The sequence below is a fragment of the Penicillium taxi genome, assembly GCF_028828555.1.
Source record: "Penicillium taxi strain IBT 34144 chromosome Unknown utg000002l_segment0_segment0, whole genome shotgun sequence".
Taxonomy (NCBI): Eukaryota; Fungi; Ascomycota; class Eurotiomycetes; order Eurotiales; family Aspergillaceae; genus Penicillium; species Penicillium taxi.
In genome coordinates, this window is record NW_026643204.1 from 1,242,570 (window position 1) to 1,261,826 (window position 19,257).

The 19,257-nt window shown below is 46.6% G+C and overlaps 8 protein-coding genes across 8 annotated transcripts; 6 read left to right on the plus strand and 2 right to left on the minus strand.

The window, feature by feature from the left end:
* Positions 1 to 19: 19 nt before the first annotated feature.
* On the plus strand, positions 20 to 1,454 carry N7495_002391 (putative cell division protein kinase (Ctk1); the record flags this gene model as incomplete). The annotated part of the gene is made up of 6 exons (XM_057205060.1): positions 20 to 78; positions 131 to 233; positions 307 to 463; positions 527 to 1,158; positions 1,216 to 1,371; positions 1,422 to 1,454. 6 exons carry the CDS (start codon positions 20 to 22, stop codon positions 1,452 to 1,454), a joined length of 1,140 nt encoding a protein of 379 aa, XP_057065667.1.
* A 1,168-nt stretch (positions 1,455 to 2,622) lies between these two features.
* Positions 2,623 to 4,700, plus strand: N7495_002392 (SH3 domain protein; the record flags this gene model as incomplete). The annotated part of the gene is made up of 2 exons (XM_057205061.1): positions 2,623 to 3,966; positions 4,023 to 4,700. 2 exons carry the CDS (start codon positions 2,623 to 2,625, stop codon positions 4,698 to 4,700), a joined length of 2,022 nt encoding a protein of 673 aa, XP_057065668.1.
* A 902-nt stretch (positions 4,701 to 5,602) lies between these two features.
* On the minus strand, positions 5,603 to 7,964 carry N7495_002393 (OPT family oligopeptide transporter; the record flags this gene model as incomplete). The annotated part of the gene is made up of 2 exons (XM_057205062.1): positions 5,603 to 7,087; positions 7,143 to 7,964. The coding sequence occupies 2 exons, from the start codon at positions 7,962 to 7,964 to the stop codon at positions 5,603 to 5,605; spliced, it is 2,307 nt and encodes a 768-aa protein (XP_057065669.1).
* Positions 7,965 to 9,458: 1,494 nt separating this feature from the next.
* N7495_002394 (alpha/beta hydrolase) lies at positions 9,459 to 10,566 on the minus strand (the record flags this gene model as incomplete). The annotated part of the gene is made up of 2 exons (XM_057205063.1): positions 9,459 to 10,451; positions 10,501 to 10,566. The coding sequence occupies 2 exons, from the start codon at positions 10,564 to 10,566 to the stop codon at positions 9,459 to 9,461; spliced, it is 1,059 nt and encodes a 352-aa protein (XP_057065670.1).
* Positions 10,567 to 11,953: 1,387 nt separating this feature from the next.
* Positions 11,954 to 12,812, plus strand: N7495_002395 (putative urea hydro-lyase/cyanamide hydratase; the record flags this gene model as incomplete). Its single annotated transcript, XM_057205064.1, has 2 exons — positions 11,954 to 12,503; positions 12,559 to 12,812. 2 exons carry the CDS (start codon positions 11,954 to 11,956, stop codon positions 12,810 to 12,812), a joined length of 804 nt encoding a protein of 267 aa, XP_057065671.1.
* An 806-nt stretch (positions 12,813 to 13,618) lies between these two features.
* N7495_002396 (uncharacterized protein) lies at positions 13,619 to 14,086 on the plus strand (the record flags this gene model as incomplete). The annotated part of the gene is made up of 2 exons (XM_057205065.1): positions 13,619 to 13,633; positions 13,691 to 14,086. The coding sequence occupies 2 exons, from the start codon at positions 13,619 to 13,621 to the stop codon at positions 14,084 to 14,086; spliced, it is 411 nt and encodes a 136-aa protein (XP_057065672.1).
* Positions 14,087 to 14,470: 384 nt separating this feature from the next.
* Positions 14,471 to 16,555, plus strand: N7495_002397 (acyltransferase; the record flags this gene model as incomplete). The annotated part of the gene is made up of 1 exon (XM_057205066.1): positions 14,471 to 16,555. The coding sequence occupies one exon, from the start codon at positions 14,471 to 14,473 to the stop codon at positions 16,553 to 16,555; it is 2,085 nt and encodes a 694-aa protein (XP_057065673.1).
* A 1,106-nt stretch (positions 16,556 to 17,661) lies between these two features.
* N7495_002398 (uncharacterized protein) lies at positions 17,662 to 18,549 on the plus strand (the record flags this gene model as incomplete). The annotated part of the gene is made up of 1 exon (XM_057205067.1): positions 17,662 to 18,549. One exon carries the CDS (start codon positions 17,662 to 17,664, stop codon positions 18,547 to 18,549), a length of 888 nt encoding a protein of 295 aa, XP_057065674.1.
* Between the last annotated feature and the right edge of the window lie 708 nt (positions 18,550 to 19,257).

Genomic DNA, 19,257 nt, shown 5'->3' on the forward strand with positions numbered 1-19,257 from the left:
AGTTTGGTTATTTACAGGCATGATGGACTGGAGGAAGAATCTAGGCTTCTTAGATCGATTGAAGACTATTCAGTCTCTGTAAGTGACCCAACAGCAGTTGGTCCAAGCAAAAACTAATTTTTAACATCAGTACAACGGCCCATCAGCAATCTTCCTCTGCCGCTGCATTTAAGGAGGCTCAAGCACAGGCCAAGCAGTACGAGAATGAAGCCCACAGCCAAGCCACTTCGAAGGTGTGGGCTATTGCCTTCAAACCCTTTGGACTCGAAGACAAAGTGCTAATAATTGACAAATTCGTATTTACAGGAGGAGTATGATGAGATGTGCCAGCAAGCAATTGATGCAGCTGAGACGAACACATCTGCAATATCGGTCATTTGCGATGACCCACCTGAAATTCAGGCTCAGGATGATTCACAAGGATCAGCGACGTCATCTCCCTCATCAATAGGTGAGACTATTGGTAAATATAGATCGTGTTTTCATCATTCCAATGGGCTATATTCCACCATTTATCGGTCCAAAGGTGAAGATGGCTCGTTGCATGCCGTGAAGGTCACAGTCCCGCACTTGATGGGAGCACCTCACGATACTCATCGTGAGGTGAGGCTGCTTCACGAGGCATCAAATACACATGTAATCCGCCTCATAGAAACCTTCAAACTGGATGAAGGCAGGTTTGTTCTGGTCTTCCCCTTCGTACAGTATGACTTTGAGCACCTGCTTCGGCGGAATATGGTGACCGCCGCTCAGACAAGGTCTGCTTTACTTGGCCTGTTTAGTGGCCTTGCCCACATCCATAAATTGGGAATAATTCATCGAGACATCAAGCCATCCAATATCCTCATGGATTCTCCTGATGGCCCAGCCTACCTAGCCGATTTTGGAATTTCGTGGAAACAAGGGGACCCTGGATCAGAACCATCTGATCTCAAAATCACAGATGTAGGTACTACCTGCTACAGGGCCCCAGAGATTTTATTTGGGTACAAGGCATATGGATTGGCTCTCGATATCTGGGCTGCTGGGTGTGTGGTAGCGGAAGCGATTGCCGCAGACCATCGCACATTATTTGACTCAGGGCCCTTGGGCAGCGACCTGTCTCTTATTCACTCTATTTTCAGCAAGTTAGGCACACCGAATGAGAAGAGCTGGCCGGTAAAGCCCCCTGTTTGTGTCTATGCGACAAAAATTTAAACTAATCAGTGCGTATAGGACGTTCATGTCCTACCAGACTGGGGCAAGGTGACATTCGAGTCTTTTCCAAACCAATCATGGGATGAGATATTGCCCAGTACATCGACAAAGGGCCGGGATCTTGTTCAACAATTGATATGCTATGAGAGCCGCCAGAGACTTTCTGCAGAAGAAGTAATTACACCTAGATTTGACGGACTATATCTGTTTCTAACCTTAGCCAGGCCCTTCGACATCCATTTTTCTCTAAACCTTAATACGTGACTACCGAAGGATAAATAGTCGTTTCAGCCACACTTGCATAAAATTCAAGAAGCACATCTATGCTAATCACACCATTGAAAGTTGAATGCTCTGGAGACTAGCCATGGCGCATCAGATGACCTGGGGGCTTAGATTGGGTTCCATCAAAGATAACACGTTATGATAAGGATGCTACAGCAGAGCACAAGTACTTGTGAATAACAGATAAATATTTAATGCAGTCTGTTAATAACGCAAAGATGCAATTTGTTGGGTTTAATGGACTATCCCTAGTCCGAGGATAATCCGGGACCACCGGAAATTAGACGCCACATTGATCTCGTATGGCTGGGATGAAACGTCTAGGAACGTGGGAGTGCCTGGCCCCGCACTGCAAGATTTCCTGGGTACGTATCCATGGGACCTTTGATTAGCTAACAGCGAAAAGTACTCCGTAAGCGTAAACAAATTGGGGGCTATCTTGTAGTAGTTCACATGGAATTTTAATCTCATTTCGTTTTTTGATAAATAAAAGACACGATTCTCTTGTACAGAGTATAAGAGAGACAACAGATGATTTTACTATGGGAAGAGACTGAGATTGATATTGACAGGTCTCGATTATCGTTCATCAAATTAAGAAAAAAAAGAGGGTCGGTTTCGGATCATTTCCTAATTTGGATATTGGGCTGGAAATTGGTATCAAGAAAACCAGGCACAGTATCATATTAGCCAATAAAATATCTCGACGCTGTATGATCTTATCCAAATTGGGTTAGCATTGTATCTGCAGTACAAAGCCCTGAATTACCATAATACGATTCATTTCGCCCCATGATATATCATCTCTTGGTTCATTTGCAATTTACTCAGGCTCACTGTTCTTACCCTGATTTCCTTCCTTCTTCCCTTCCTTTTTCCCATCAAAACGACCTGGTAGTCGTTGTCCATTCTTTTCTTTGACTTGATATCGGCAGTGCTTGATTATCTATCAGTTGTCCATTCTTTCTACCTACATTCCACAGCGCGTCATTTTCCGAGCTATCTGACTCGCTCTGGAATTTTAGCCCCAAGAACTCGGAACTTTTCTTTCTCTAGAAGCTAAAGTCAGCTTCTAGCTACCACTTCATATCGACTATCACCTGAACGCTTCCGGTTCTGAGGCCACGATAGCTAATCAAGATGGTGCATGGGCATACACATCACCCTCATGAGAACATCTTGCCGCGGGTGATTGTCTACGAGACTCTGGAACCGGACTTTGTTGGTGAGGTTGGAGGCTACGTAACTCGGGCTGAAAATGATATCGCAAGCGTAGTCGATAGTATCACTAAAGATGATCCTACGACAACAACAAAGCAGACCAAAACCACTGAGGAGACGACCACTACCAAAAAGACGACCGCTGAGAAAACAGAAACTACCTCTGTTCAAAAAGAAGCCACCACGACTACAAAAACTAAAGTAGATACTACTCATACGACCGAAGGCAAGACAGCGGGAACTACTACAAACCAGACTACGAGTGTCGCGTCAGAGACCACTTCGACTCCAACTTCTTTCGCAACTTCCATATCAACGAATTCGACCCAGGATCTTTTGACGACATCTACGGCATCAGCCAGTGACTTGAAAGCTTCAGCTTCCCCGACAGCAGTCAGCCTGCATTCCACTGGCATGTCTTCTGGAGCCAAGGCCGGTACAGCAATCGGTGTTATACTTGGTATTGGTCTTCTGGCTGCGTTGATCTTCTTCTTTTACCGAAGGAACAAGAAACAAAATGAGGCAGATGAGCTGTTGGACGAGAAGAATGTTAGCACCAAAAACCTGCCAGCTCGTCCGACTGTTGCACCAACCCATGCAGCGGCTCCACAGCTCAATGTTCGCCCAGTCACTCAATTTGCTCCTGATTTGAGCAACACGGCCACTGGTGCTGTAGAAGATGCCGCTGCTGGCGCGGTCACTGGAGGTGCAGTCGTTACCATGCGCAACCTCACAGGTGACGGCACCCCGCCTCCTACTCCACCCAAGTCCATCAGCCCCGATCCGTTCAGTGACCCTGAGAATCCCTTCAGAAATGCCACCCCTTCGGTCAATTCACAAAACGTGCCTGTTTCTCCGACAGACACAGGTTCTTCGGTGCCTGTCGCGGCAGAAGCGACAGCAGCAGATGCAGGTACTTTGGCAGCCGTTGGCAAAGCCGCTTCCATCTCTTCCGAAACTGCCCAAGAACAACCCCGTCCGTCCACTGCCGAATCAGCAATATTGCAGCCCGGTTCTCTTTCAGTTGCGGGCAGTGTTGATGGTGACTCAGTTTCATCTGCCGCCATGGCAGCTGGTACCATAGGTACTACTGGCGTGGCTATGGCCGCCGTTGCTGCTGCCGGTGCCGATGCTGGTTCTCAAGGCGCAGCTCCAAGTAACGTGCACAGAGTGCAGATGGATTTTGTCCCGACACAGCCAGATGAGCTCCAACTTCGAACTGGTTCCTTAGTTCGTATGCTACATGAATATGACGACGGATGGGTAAGTGCCACCGAAATAATGAGTTTGAAGCAAACAAACATTAATCTATCTTTTAGGCTCTTTGTTTGCGCCTTGATCGTTCGCAGCAAGGGGTTGCTCCGCGCTCCTGTCTCTCTGCGCGCCCTATCAAACCTCGCTCGCGTCCGCCGCCTGAAGCGGGCCCTGGCCCTGGCCCTCGTGGTCGACCTATGATGGTAGGCCCTAACGGTCGCCCTATGTCCCCCGCAGGACGTGGGCCAGGTGGACCTCCAGGAGGCCGATTCTATCCTCAAGATGGGCGATCTGGATCCCCTGGGCCAGGAACCTCCACTGGCTCTGGATATGCGGGCCCAGCCCCTCTACGCAACTCCCCTGGTCGCTCTATGTCCCCAGTCCATCAGTTCCCCATCCCTCGTTCAATGTCTCCAGGCGGTGGACGACCCGGTTCACCTTCCATGTCCCCGCGGTCCATGTCACCCGGTCCAGGCATGCGACAAGGGCAAAGATCAATGAGTCCTGGTCCCTACGGCCCCCCTGGAATGAGACGACCTACAATGCCTGCAGCCCAGCGAGCCCGTAGCAACAGTGCTGGAAATGTTCCTCCACGCTCTGCTCCTGTTCACCCCAGTCCTTTAGCGGCAGGGCCTCCAGTCCCAGCTCCCACAGCCGACCTTCCTTCCCTCCCTGACTCCACATCAGACTCTCCCAACGAATCTAATGTTAGCAAAAAGCCTGTTCCTGGACAGAGCTCCTAATTGTGCCAATCACGAACATAATACCCCGGATTTGATCCTGTGATTCTTTTTTTCATTTTACATTGATGTTCTTTGAGGAACAGAGACAGCCTTGGTGTGTCTCGCCCGGCAGTGTCTCGCTAATCGGAAATGAGCCTGCCTCTTACGATGACTCGATATCTACGTCCGTGACGAACAAATCTCTGTTCTCATGTTAGTACTAGTTACGGAAATTTACACTATTTTCTCATTTTCACTTGCCTAGTTTTCTGAGTCTATCTGATCATTTAAAAAAGCTTGCTATAATCTTCATTGAACAATTTTACAGACGGGATGAGCTGCTTGCGCCGACCTCAACATTGAAATAGCCCTTCCTCCCTTGGCTATTGATCTCCGATCAGATCAAATATATGGGAGATGGACGAGATTGGACGAGTGCACGTCCACCCCGTATACTCCAATGCCCTGCAACCCAATACCCGAAGCTTCACGCTCATAATCAAGCACGATCCGCCATCCGTCACATAAACATGTTTAACAAATCGTTATGTGAAGAACGGTGTTCGTAATCTTCTGTGTAACGCAGAATTTGCGGTAGATAGACTTCAGAGTGGTGACTTGGTAGTACCCAGGTATGGGTAATACTTTGGATGACCGAATATCTAGGTATATTTCAAAGAGTTTCAATTTTCTAGTTTCGTGCATATGTGCATAGATATCCAACATACAAATAGTGATCCTTAGCTAAAATATCACTGAATTTGCTCAATGCTTCGACACCCCCTGAGGTGGACTGTAAAGGTCAAACTGAAAATGAAATTGTCGCATAATTGAGTCATCAAAGTCAAAGGCTTTTGAATGTTCAGGGTATGTAGATATCCAGACTCGTTATATAAAACCCCAAAAAAATTCGACAGAACTTATTATAGATGGGGTACTTTACAACTCGCAAGAACGAGATTCACAATACTCAGGATACCTTCACCCAGAATCAGACCAGATGCCAAAACCACAACAGTTGAAGATGCAGCATCCGCTTTTTTCGCTGTATTTGCGGTGTTTGCTGATTCGCTGGATCCTCCGTTGGTAGGGTTAATATCAGAATCACCGTTGGCAATTGGATCTTGCGCCGAGACTGACGAGTGTTTCCGAGCCCACCACCAGGCAATGATTCCGCCAATGGCTCTTGCGAGCGTAAAAGACGGAACATTAAAGATTCCAACGGCTACGGCAATTCCGCCCGGGATCCAGTCTCTCCAAGGCGCAGGTGAGCCGTTACGTGAAAAGGAAGGGGATGCGCCAACGAGACGAAGAGCCGTGAGGAACATCCAAACAACACCAGCTAGAACAGAGACTTGCCAAACCATCTCAGGTAGACCATGACCTGTAACAAGGCGCGCGGTGAAGATCCAGACGTATGCAGTTGGTGTCTGAAACATGTCACCTGGGATATCATAAACACTCACGTATAACTTGTATACAGCTGTAGAAAGTACAGCACCAACGAGACTGCCAATTACCTGACCGTAGAACTGGGCTTTGGGGCTTGCACCGAGGATATGCCCCGTCTTCAGATCCTGCATCATGTCGCCAGCCTGTAGAGCACCTGACTCGGAGACTGCGCCTGCGAGCAGGTTGGTCACCAAGGCTGCTCGACGAGAAAAGTGAGATGCGGGAGTGGCGAGCGAGAAAATAAGTTGGGTGAGCTTGCTAATTCCGGAAACTGGGTTGAGATCTGTCTCGCCAAGGGCTCGGACGCCCATTACAGAAAGGAGAACTGCAATCAACGTAGCCAAGCTGGACAGCCATGGAGAAATTATATCACCGAAAGCAAAGTGCATACAGACGACATTCAGAATCAGTGTCAAGGGTAGGAAAATGAGGACTGCTCGGTTGGAGATAAGTTGTGATGGTGGAGCATCCTCTTCCTCTACCGCCCCAGTATGAGCACTTTGCAGGTCATGATTGGAATCTAAGGCGGAGTAGCTGATATGGGAGCGACTATGACTCGCAGATAAATGCAAACGCTGTCCCAACCAGCTGGATCGGAAATGATCTATCCATTTGGGACAACGAGCCACCAGCGGTTTGATCACGAGCCACCCAAGACTGACAATAGAATCAGCGAGCATGATGGACAAGGAAATCCATACAATCCATGCTTTACTCCCGTCCTCCCAACTACCCACGGGTCCAGGGGCCCATCCACGATGTTTAGCTAGTGGGGATAGTATACCCCATCCCAGCACCGCTCCAAAAAGCATGTGCATACACGTCGATGGCCCCATGATAATTCCCTGTCCAATGTACGCAGGAGATGGATTGAGAGTCCAGAGCCAATTATGAGCAAGCCCAGCTCCGAGTATAGGAATATCTCGAACTCCTGGGACAAAGTAGGAAAACAAAGTCTGCAGAGGTTAGTACCACACAATAACACAATTCCCAAAAACAAAATGAACTCACATATATACCCGAAACTACGAATGCACCGATCAACAAGCGCATTTTAGCGCGCCAATCCTTTTGGTGTGACGCTTGATCCTCGGTGTCAACATCTTTCAACAAGAGCCTATGTTCTCCTTGCCCATGGACTGGCCCAGAAGGCTCTATATAGTCTGCACTATTGCGATTCTGGGTCGGTACAGAGATTTTCTCATCTTTACCGGCGCCGTGCAGCACTCGAAGCATGAGCGCCGAAGCGGTACCGCTGGGAAACCGCAGCTTCTCTCGAACAATAACCTCCTTCCGCAATGGAACTGCGAATACCACTCCGAACAGGCAAACTCCAAGACTCCAGATGACTAATTTCCAAAAGCCGAGCTTGAGGGGCCCACCTTCACCCTCGCCTCCGCCCACTGGACCGTCTTCGCCGTCTTTCAGTAGATATTCCAGTGCAGGAATAACTCCAACAAATCCACATCCTAGCGGCATAGTACCCACTGCTCCGGCCACGGTCTGAATGAGGACATTCTCGACTGGGGTAAACGGGAATGACAGATGCTTAGATAAGACCTTGAAAACCGAGAAGCCAATCAAGGCTGATGGCATTGCCATTGTGCTTATCCATCCTGACTGCAGACCAAAATATGTATTTGAGAATGTAATTAATATACCGATAATGAGACCGACGACGAGGGAGCGGGGTGTGAAGCTCTGTGCGGAGGTGATTCGCGCTCGAGTGGCTGTCTCGTGGGTATAATCTGCATCTTGGCTATCCACCTCTATTGGCGCATCAGGCTGTCGCTCGGAGGCATCACCTGACATGCTGAAGGTCTGATATCTCATAAGTCCAGTAAATGATAGATGTGTCACAGCGAGGTGGCTCGGTGAAGAGAGATGCTTATCATCTCAAGATTGATAAGCACGAAAGGAACAGTAAGGTGTCAAATGGCCAGTCCTATTTTAGTCTAGTGTTCTTTGTTAGTCAGCTTCCGTACGCTCTTTAACTACTGTAGTAAGATTTACTACTGCGAATACACAAGTTGACATAAGGTGTCAAATGGAGGTCTGACTACCAAAGGGATAGTGGATTCTAGTGGGCAAATGAGAGTGCAGTATGCGTATGTGTGTATGTGTAGCTATGGTGGGAATCCCATGGTGGGATTCCAATGCTGACTAAAAATAGACTAACTGTAAATGGAATCGGGCCTTTGACATAAGGTTCAGGTCACATGACGTCACATCTCTAGAACCTACATCGCTAACTATCGATCAACCGACATCTGGAATAGCTCACCGTTTAGAGAATCGGGGTTTTCAAATTCGGCTCTGGGTCCATCTTCTGCTGAAATCAACTCTAGAACCACATGGTGACTGCAAACTTGTCAAAGAGTTCATACCATCAAATGGGTAGGCTTTAAATTCGATATAGCCAGTTATCAGAAAGCTGCGCAGGTGGTCTAATATCTTCCCTATTTGAAGCTGCCCACGGTGTCTCATCTCTCAAAATCTTTCATCCTATCTTCGCAGAAGGAACAGGCCATACAGCCGATCAGCGCAGCTCCAGTCTTGGCGAATATCACCTTATCAGAGCAGCAGCTCGAGCAGATTATCGCCCGAGCAGTGCAGACGGCCCTAGCGAATCATGAGCAAGAGTTTTAGAAGCACTATGGAGTTTCTCGGTCTATCGCTCAGAGCATGTTAAACCTGGGAAAGATGTCGAAGACTGCTATGAAGTCTTTTAATGATCGGGCGAATATTGTTGGCCCAATGGATCGATACGAATATGTGTCAGAATAGAAGAAGCTCTAGGCCCTATCAGTCTTCGATGAGTGGATCAAAAAATGGGTCTGCGACCAAATCGAGATGACTGGAACTGAGAAGGCAGAGGTGCAGCAGTTGCTGCGATGGTAGTTTTTTGTTCCTTTCTCTTTTCATATTACTGGAGTCCGTTGGATTTTCTTTTCGTTGCATATCATTAGGCGTATCTTAATCTTATTTTGAGCCATGGGCGGCTTTTGCGATCTTCCATACCTTTCCATTCGAACTCTGAAAGCTGTGTATAAGCGTCATAATTCAGTGAGTTATTCAGAAATTCAGCGACTGCATCTATATGACGAAGGTAAAGGTCATATATTGCGACGAGTACGAAGAGCATACGAGCCATCTTGTAGCATTTCATGCTAAACACAAAACGCGCACTGAGCCAAAGACTAATTTGATCTTTCAACAGGAAGATCAACCTTTAGATCTACTTAACTTCTATGCCAACTATTGAAAATATCACGCTATATTTCGGATCTCCGACTTTGTCATCTCTCACAAGAAAAGCTGAACATGTCATTTTAAAATCACAGCTACAAGTTCTTCTACCCTTTCTCTGGGAACTTGACGGCCTAAAAGCCACCCAGCATGCCAAATAGTATCCTCTTGAGACTTGATTGACTGCTTTAAGCGTGGCCATAAATTGAAATGACCATGTGGCATGCCCGGATAAGCATCAAGCTTCACCTCAACTCCGCTGTCTTCTAAAGACTTCGCATAAACAATACCATCGTCGCGTAGAATGTCTAGTCCTGCGACCTGAACATACGTTCGTGGTATGGCAGAGAATGGCGCTGTAGAGACAAAAGGTGAAAAGTCCTCAGATAAGAAATCCTGATGGTACAAATCCTCGTATCCTCCAGCAGATTTTGTATCTAGACCCGGATTCCCATGAGCATTGGCGTTCTGCTCACGAGATATCCATAGCTCCTTGTATTTCTCCGGCACGGTCTCTTTGCTCATACACACCGGAATACTAGCCCAAATTCCCGTGATTGGCGGGAAGAGGTTCTCTTTCACCGAACGATGAGCTGTGACGATGGAAAGATTTGCGCCTGCTGATCCGCCACCAATAACGAATCCTTTGGACAAGTCTGCATCAAGTGCAGGCGCGTTGGAAGCTATCCATTTCACACAGTCCCAGATGTCATTCGGTGCAGTCGGAAATCTGTGCTCCGGTGCTAAGCGATAGGAGGGTTGAACAACAGTAGCACCGTATAGATATGCGATCGTGCGAGCCCAGATGACAGATTGGATATTTGTGCCCATAACAAAAGCTCCTCCGAAGATAAGAACAACCACGGGGTTTTCTGAAGACGAGTTGCCCGGCTTGGTAATGCGAAGCTCACTTTGGTATCCATCGCGCATTGCAATGTTAATCACGGATTCTTGCGTATCGAATATTGGACAGGAATCATATGTTTTCCTCTCCATTGTTGAAACTATTTGACGCAATTCTTTAATAGATCCTGAAAAGTCCATTGCAGGAGGTGGGCTGTATGGAAGAATCTGTTTTGGGATTAGGCAAGATTCAGAGATTGACTAGAGTCTTACTTACAGCTTCGAGCTCTGGATCCGTGATGCCTAGCTTGAGGACATCCTCTTTTGTGGTATACTGATCCATCGTTGTAGACAGTATTAATTTGACGTATGAATTGAGTATTTTATTCAATTGAGGCTGATTGGGACTTCTCTACATTCATGATATTCCCCCGATGCGAATGTGAAGCCTTTTAAAACACGAGTCCTATGCCCCACATAGTGGGACAGTTATGCAGTCATGATTACTCATTAACAGTCAAGATGATCCGTTAAATTGATTTGCGGTGAAGAAAAGGGTCCGAGGCTTTCGCCCTGTTTACAACCGCCGATTGGCCTCAGGATAGATACCCTAGTTGTTGGAATAGGGTTTATTCCAACATGTGCTATTACTCGCGTTAACCTAGAAGACCTATTGTCGGAACGATGGTTTGACTAGTCTTACTGTTGCATATGCATCTACTTTGTACATGTATCGTTGCGAGCTGTAAGAGGTATGTTATTCAATCTTGTCCTCGCTGTAACTAAATAGATAAAACTCACTAGATTCACTTCACGTCGCTGGACCAACAGCATCGTAACCATTCTCATTGGTCCTGTGCCCCACTTTGGTCTGGTGGTATCGACACCTATCTCTAGAGTCTATGTCCATCTCGAACTTGATAAGTTATAATAGTAGGATAACCGACTATTCTAGAGAACCCACCATTTATGTTATCCATAAGAATGGGATAATGTAGGCAACCTACGGAGGAAGGGAAGGGACTAATTGCATTCTATTGAGATACTTACTCAGCATGCTCAGCTCTACTCAGTCAAAACAGCCATAAGTAGATAACCGAGATCCTCTTCCAAGTCCTGGAGTTCCAAATACCTAGGTGGATACCTAAATATACCAGTCTGGGCAAAACTATCTTCTGGTCTCCTAGACTGTCAATATGAGTTCGATCACGTAGGTAACCGTAGGTGTCCAACCTTGGAGGTACTTAATGTCGGTATCATAGGTTATGATAGGTGAAATAATATATCACATTCTAATCTTGGAAGCCAATTTTTCAAAATTGATGCCGTTTCCGTACGTATGCCCATGGGAGCTACTCAGCGTCTAAAATCCAGGATCATTCAAAATCTTACAATACACCCCGTGGACCATTTCATCGCATATATGATCGTATACTCATAATGGCAGTTCAACCGAAAGGGTTTTTGATTCCAATATTCTATGTTGGGCAGCTGAAATATGGACTACCTATACGTAAGTTGAAAACGGATATATATTACGAATAGTTACTACCAACTTCGAAGTGCTCACTTGGTTTAGTAATGATGAAATATGATCCTAGTACATTTGGAAATATACGTGTGACTCATGCCAGCCCACTAGATCCTACTTCTCTGCCCCACAATCATACACCTCTTTCTATCACCTACAAGATTGGGAGATCTTGAATGAGCCTTCTAAGGAAAAAATAATGGCAGAATCAATAAGAACCTACGGCTTTACAGCCGTTCCAGCCTCAGCTTCTACTCTCCTAAACGCAACAGAGGCATACCCCCACCCCGCATCAACTCCAGAACCAATTCCAGTCTCCGCAACTCCAATACCCACAACCAAGCTAGCACAACGCATCAATACCTACGCTCTTTCTCGACTATCGGAACCTACGTATAACCATTCTTTGAGAGTCTACCACTACGGAATAGCCATCAAACGATTCCGTTTCTCCTCTCCCGATTGGGACTTTTCTGACGAAACATATTTCCTAGCCTGTGTGCTCCATGACATTGGTACCACGGACGAGCATATTCATGGAACAAAACTGAGTTTTGAGTTCTTCGGTGGCATGTTAGCCTTGCAGCTGCTACAGTCCAGCGGGGACTTGATGGAGTCGGATTCGTCTATAATAGCACCTCGCGAGCAAGCAGAGAGCGTGGCAGAAGCGATAATTCGGCATCAGGATCTGTGTGAAGTTGGCAAAATCACCGCTGTCGGACAGCTCCTGCAGCTTGCGACTATATTTGGTATGTTTTATCATTCTCTTTCTACATCCTTTCTACATATAAAACCTAATTACAGTCGGCTTTTATGAGCAAAACTTTACTCAAATAATTCTTTCTATAGATAACACTGGCTCCTATGTCGACCTTGTTCACCCGGACACTATCCAGGATGTGTCAACGCAATATCCTCGTCTCGGCTGGACCCAATGTTTTGTCACTACGATCCGTAAGGAGAATGAACTGAAGCCTTGGGCGCATACGACAGCTCTTGGTGAAGAGGAGTTCCCGGCAAAGGTTCTGGGCAATACTTTGATGAAGCCATATGAGTAGCCAGGGCTCAGATAGGACAGATTAAACCTTGGGATGGATTGAAATTTGGACCTTGAAAGCTCAAATTAAAATACCAGGTACTTAAGGGAGGAGCCGGTTAGAAAATTCCAAGTTAAGGAACGTTATCGATGAATCCCTCAAGTGCTTAGTCCAACAAGGGCCAACCCCCTTAGAAACATACCCACCTTTAAACCGCGGTAAACTTCAAAGTCAGTTAGTAGGAATCATCTAATTTTAAATGCCAGTAATTATCGTAAAATTTGGTTGTATTCAACAGTTAACGGCCACCCAATTTCGACTGCCCCTTCGTGATTCCTTACTATGGACGAATGAACATCGTGGCAGTATGTACAGGTACGACGTACCTTTCTAGGGTTCTAAAGTTTTCACTGTAATTTCTTATTTCCTTGAATTATGAAGGACTCCTTGAGCCCATTCTTGAGGGGATCTACAAACACAGTTGGCCAAGATTTCCTCGCTCTAGGGCAGATCATCGCATTCCAGCCCTTACACAGTCCACTCCACCAATGCCTTTTTCTCCTAAAGAGCGGTCCTCAGCCTCCTGCATTCCACATGACGATGACCAGGTGAGAATAAAGTTTGATTGGACTAGAACTATGCTTGTTCATGGCATCCAGTGTAGATTCTTCGCGTCTCAAGTAATCACGGCGACTACTTAAATACCATGGGACGTTACCGTCAAGATTCTTTTCTTCGAGCGGACTTTCTGTACTATACGACAAACGACCACTTCCAGTCCGATATCCAAGACGCCTATACAGGAAACTGACGCTCATTAAAACAACATGCACTTCTCCACTGTAAGATCAGCAATCAAGAAACGACTTTCCACCTTCCATGCGACTAATCTTAATCAGACATTTGCATCTGCAGCCATGCTCGTACTTGGCGCTCGCGCTGCACTGCCTGTTGCAAGCATTGAATTTCAATCTTGGTCAGACTGCCCAGCTGGAGATTTGGCCGATGGCAAGCCCGTGAGCGTGGCAGAAGTAGCCACTACTCCAGTTACCTGTGACAAGACCCCCGTCTCCCGTCAATGGAACGTCGACTTCTTCTCCTTCAAAGCTCTCATGGACACCAAGGAAGCCAAGCTATGCAGTGGTGTCTATGCCTGGAACAACGACGATTGCTCTGGTGAGCCCTGGTCATTCTTGCCTTTCGATGGCGAGGGTGTTGTCCAGGGTCAATGCCTCCCAGATTCACTGGATCCTACATACCTCTCCTTCCAGCTTTCTTGCTATGGTTACTACTAAACCAATTATTTGTGGAAAAAATATATGTGCGATCGGGCGGCTTCGGCTCGGGCCTGCAGGTGACAAAGTCCAATGTTTCAATATAATATCAGTTACAAAGTCCTCATGTTCTCATTTCAAATATATTGTAACCTGGAATTTAATACAAAAATGGAATGAACCAAAACCTCGTTAAATGAATGATGTTCCAGGACAAGTCGCTTCTGAAGTTAATTCTAACCCCGTGATCTTGAATTTTTGCCCCTCTTTTTTCCTTCTTGTACCACTCAGCCCCCACACTCTTGCATTAAGCCACCATAAGAAGTAAAATATACAGAAGCTGCATGTTGATCCTGCGGCCCAGTCTGAGCTTCATTTAACTTCATCTCTCCGTGATCTGCGATCATGGCGGGCTCGGAGTCTCGGCGGATGATTCCTTGGCTGTACGACCTGGTGCTGTGGCTTTTTACTTGGGCGTTAGATCTCTTTTTCAGAGAAATTTACCCTCGTGGTGCCTGGAGAATTCCTGAGAGAGGACCAGTACTAATCGTAGCTGCCCCTCATGCTAATCAGTTCGTCGACTCGGCTGTATTGATGTACCTGCTGAAGTCGCAGGCTAAGCGTCGCGTGTCCTTTCTCATTGCTCAAAAATCTATGAATGAGCCCTATATTGGGGTTTTAGCACAATGTATGGGATCACTTCCTGTTGTCCGCTCTATGGACCTGGCTAAGACAGGCAAGGGGACTGTCTACTTACCCGAGCCAGAAACTGATCCTGCTTTGGTTAATGGCATCAACACTGATTTCACCCAACCTGAGTTCATGCCCAGTGGATCGATCACTGTCAAAGGTCCAGTTGGCCCTCAAACAGCCTCTATTGAAGAAGTCATTAGTGCCACTTCTCTTCGGCTTAAAAAGCCATTTGACTCCCCGCTACCTGATGACCCTGGTCGTAAAGGCACACCCTTCAAGGTTGCTCCTCACGTTGATCAAAGTCGGATGTTTGACGCTGTCTACAAAGACCTTTCTAACGGAGGTTGCATTGGTATCTTCCCTGAAGGTGGTAGTCACGACCGCTCCAATTTGTTGCCGCTGAAAGCTGGTGCTGCCTTGATTGCACTAGGGGCTCTGGCCCGGGATCCTGACTGCGGTCTGTCTATCATTCCCTGTGGTATGAACTACTTCCATGCGCACAAGTTCCGTTCACGTGCTGTGATTGAATTTGGACGGCCGATTCATGTCCACCCCGATCAAGTCGAAGCCTTCGAACAGGGTGGAAACAGCAAACGAAACGCCGTGGGATCTCTTCTCGAAACTATCTACGAAGGTCTTGAGTCTGTCACTCAGATTAGTCCGGATCATGGGACACTCATTATGGTTCAGTCTACCAGGAAACTTTACAACCCCATCAGCAAGAAGATCCCACTGCCACTTGTTATTGAATTTAACCGTCGGCTGCTGAAAGGTTTTACGCGCCATCGTGATGATCCACGAGTAAAAGCTCTTAAACAAGCGGTGAGAGACTACAACAGACGCCTCGATGCACTTGGAATCAAGGACCACCAGGTAGAGTGGGGTAACTTCGAGGAGAAGCCATGGCTGCTCACACTTGTTACTTTGTTCTATCGGCTTTCCAAGCTTCTTGTCTTGAGTGTTGGAACATTGCCCGGCGTTATCCTATTCTGGCCTGTATTCGTCACAACAAAAGTAATCTCCGAGAAGAAGAGACGAAAGGCTCTCGCAGCTTCAATTGTCAAACTTCAAGGGCGGGATGTCGTCAGTTCATGGAAAATTCTTGTCGCCATGGCCTTGGCCCCAACCCTCTATACTTACTATACCATCATTGTCACTGCCTGGCTCCGCTACAACCGCCTTGATGGCTACTACTCGCATTCTGTCCCCTGGTGGATAGTAGCGAGAACTTATGTCCCTGACTGGGTGCCACTCTGGCTGTTTGCCGTGAGCTTCTTTACACACATGATTTTTGTAAGCTATGCAGCACTTCGATTTGGTGAAGTAGGAATGGATATCTTGAAGTCTATCGCCCCGCTTTTCGTGGCCCTGAACCCACTCTCCTCTTCATCTTTGGTTGATTTGAGGTCGCATCGGGAGGCGCTTTCTGATCTGGTCACCGAAACCATCAACGAGCTTGGATTTGGCATTATGCCTGATGTTGATGCCGAGATCCCCTCTGATCAATACAAGCCCGATGCTTATCAGTCCAAGCTCAAAAGCATGCCGCCTAGTGAACCTGAAAGTCGGGATGGTAGTCGTAGCAGGTCGAACTCGAATGGACCTGCTTCTGGCTTGAAAGCCCTGAGCTCGATTAACTCAGAAGGTGACTTGGAAGAAGTTGACCGAAAGATTTCCCAGAATCTAAAGGGGCGAGGTCGAAGACGACGCTCCACGGTCAACGGATTTGAGACTGGCGAGTCGATCTTGAAATACAGATCGCCCTCTGAACAGGAAGAAGATAAGAAGAAGAAGTAGATTAGATATTGAATGCTTGATTTGACAAGATTTAAATCTACCAATTAGGCATGCCCACATTGATACTAAGGACAGAACTTGTATTATATGCACATACAAACAGCGCAATCGAAAATAAACTGTTGGAATATGGAACAAAGCAGTCATGTGATCAAATTGTTACTTTATAATAGATAGCAAATTAAGAATGAAACTCTGACTTTACAACCACTTCAGAGACACAAGCTGTCGATACCACTAGACCAAGGTGGGGCACAGGACCAATGGTTCCGATACTGTTGGTTCGATATGAAGTGAATCTAGCGAGTTTTGTCTATTTAGTTAGAGCGAGGATAAGATTGAATAACACACCTCTACAACTTCGCATCGACGCACCTAGATCTATTCCATCGAGAATACTAGTTGCATATGCACCGTAAGAACGTCACCATTCCGACACAAGCTATTATAGGGGCGTAAAGCGCAACCTGTGATAGGTGTCAGAAGTGGGCGTTAACCTCTCATCAACTTCATCGAATTGCTATACCCACCGGTGTACCGACATAAACATTTTGCAATTCTATTGCCAATATCAGACAGTTCTGATAAGCGCCACATCAGTCTCCGCCAAGAACATTAGAAGATTCTTTCTAGAAGTCACTCGGGGAATATTCTCAACGTTCCCAGCCTTTTCAAACGTCTGCCATGCTCTGGAATGTGTAAAGTGGGCTAACATTCCAGATCCAGCAATTGTGATTGCTCATTGGTCTCAGATCGACATCAAATAGACTATCTGGGAACTGGAATGTGCAATATGCCTTCTTACTGGTGCCCAGAACACACGTTTGACGTACACCCGCCACTAACTATCACGCGGAATCACGATCATCTTATTCTAGAGTATCGTGGAAACTGTTGATCACGCTTCACCTCAGTAGAATCGCCATTCCAGTCATTCTCCCCCGCCATCCCAATAGCTTTAATTCCCACGCAAAGGAATGGCCAACCTATATAAAAGACAAGCCCTAAGCCGTCTCAATCTAACCTTCATCCCAAACACAATCTACAAGATCATCTACAGCACTCATCACATTTCAAGAACCTTGAAAATTCGAGGCTTTCCAATCATGCATTCCACACTCATCTCCCTTATTCTCCTTTCCGCTCCTATCCACGCGATTACCACAGCTCGCGTCTGGACACATTTCTACCCATCATGCCCAGAAAACCCTTACTCCGATCTGAGCACATATGAAAATTACGAGGAAACCACAGCACCCATCGAGGTTTCCCTTGGCCAGTGCGCCAGTGTCGTCGTCCCATCACACCAACGCAACTTGGTCGGCGCCGTCTCACTAGATGCCGAGTACACCACCCGGAAACTAGGCCAGCCCTTCCCTGAAGACGGTCCTATCTGCAATATCACTCTGCATGAAGTTCCGGATTGTGTCGATAAACCCCTTATCACGAGGGGGCTTCCTGAAGGTGTCGAAGTCAGCCAGTGCACGGAGCGTCACTTTACCTGGAGTCAGGTCTGGGTCAAGCTGGTCTGCGAGACTGATGTCGAGCACGAAGTCGAGCACACCGTCAACGAACCAGTCAATGAGACCACAAACGAGTCCAAGGTTGATGATGGCCAAAACCTAGACTTCCCCCGAATGGAAGAGACTACCACAATTGAAGATGACACCAACGTCCAAATACCTGAAGAAACCACCTCCGTTGACCAGGAGACCGAAGTTCAAAATCCTGGCTCGAACGCTAATTCCTGGGAGCACTCTGCGAATCAGATTGAGCCGGAGCAAGAAAGCCGTGTCGACAATGCCGGACATGCTGAGAGCGACGCCATTGTTCATCGCATCATGGAGGAGTTGAAAGATAAGAGCTCGGCCATGAACATTGTTAGTGGCAAGCACAATTCCACTGGTGCCTCCAATGCCACTGCGCCTGGTGCGCCAGTTGTATCCCGGAGAAAGTTCTCTGTTCTGCGCAATCGGGCAACGCGGTTGTACTAGACTGCCTGTTTAGAGGATTTGTCATTTGTCTCTGAGCGTTTTTGTTTTTCACATGGCTGGTTCATGGAACAGTTGCATAGTTTTGTCCATAGTTGATTTATAAAGAGTAATAATAGATACCATTAAGCCTATATATGCCCCGTTCCCTAGTAGCTAAATACTACGTAGCATATCATAGATAGTCATGTCCCAGGAAATCACCCTTGCCACCGTACTTTATGAAATCATTTTAATCAGTCATACGATTTATCTTGGTATGATTCACTGTAGTAGGCCATTGACTCCAGGGTAAATGTCTGAACGTACTACCTATCAAAGAGTGGTATTAGTATTGGCGATATTACAGAGGAGGCCAGATTTCAAGGTTAAAGATGTGTACACCGAACACAAGGTAGATTCATTCGCCCGTTCCTCCTAATGTTCTGATGGCTAACACAGCAATTGGCCCCTGTGGCAGATTTCCGAATTTTACCACAAATATTTTCTACTTGTGTTGGTGCCATACAAAGGTAAGTTTCCCCGAGACCAAGAAATCTAGTTGATGTCATCATACAAGCAGTCTTGTCGTTGTTGACCTTGCGGCCAGGGAACTTTTTCTCTGGTGGTGAGATGAGGTATAGCCTCTTCATACATTTTCAGCAGTGAATCTTGGTCCTGTGATTTATCAAAGCGAAAGTGAAAATGGCAGCAAAAATGAAGGTGGAAGGA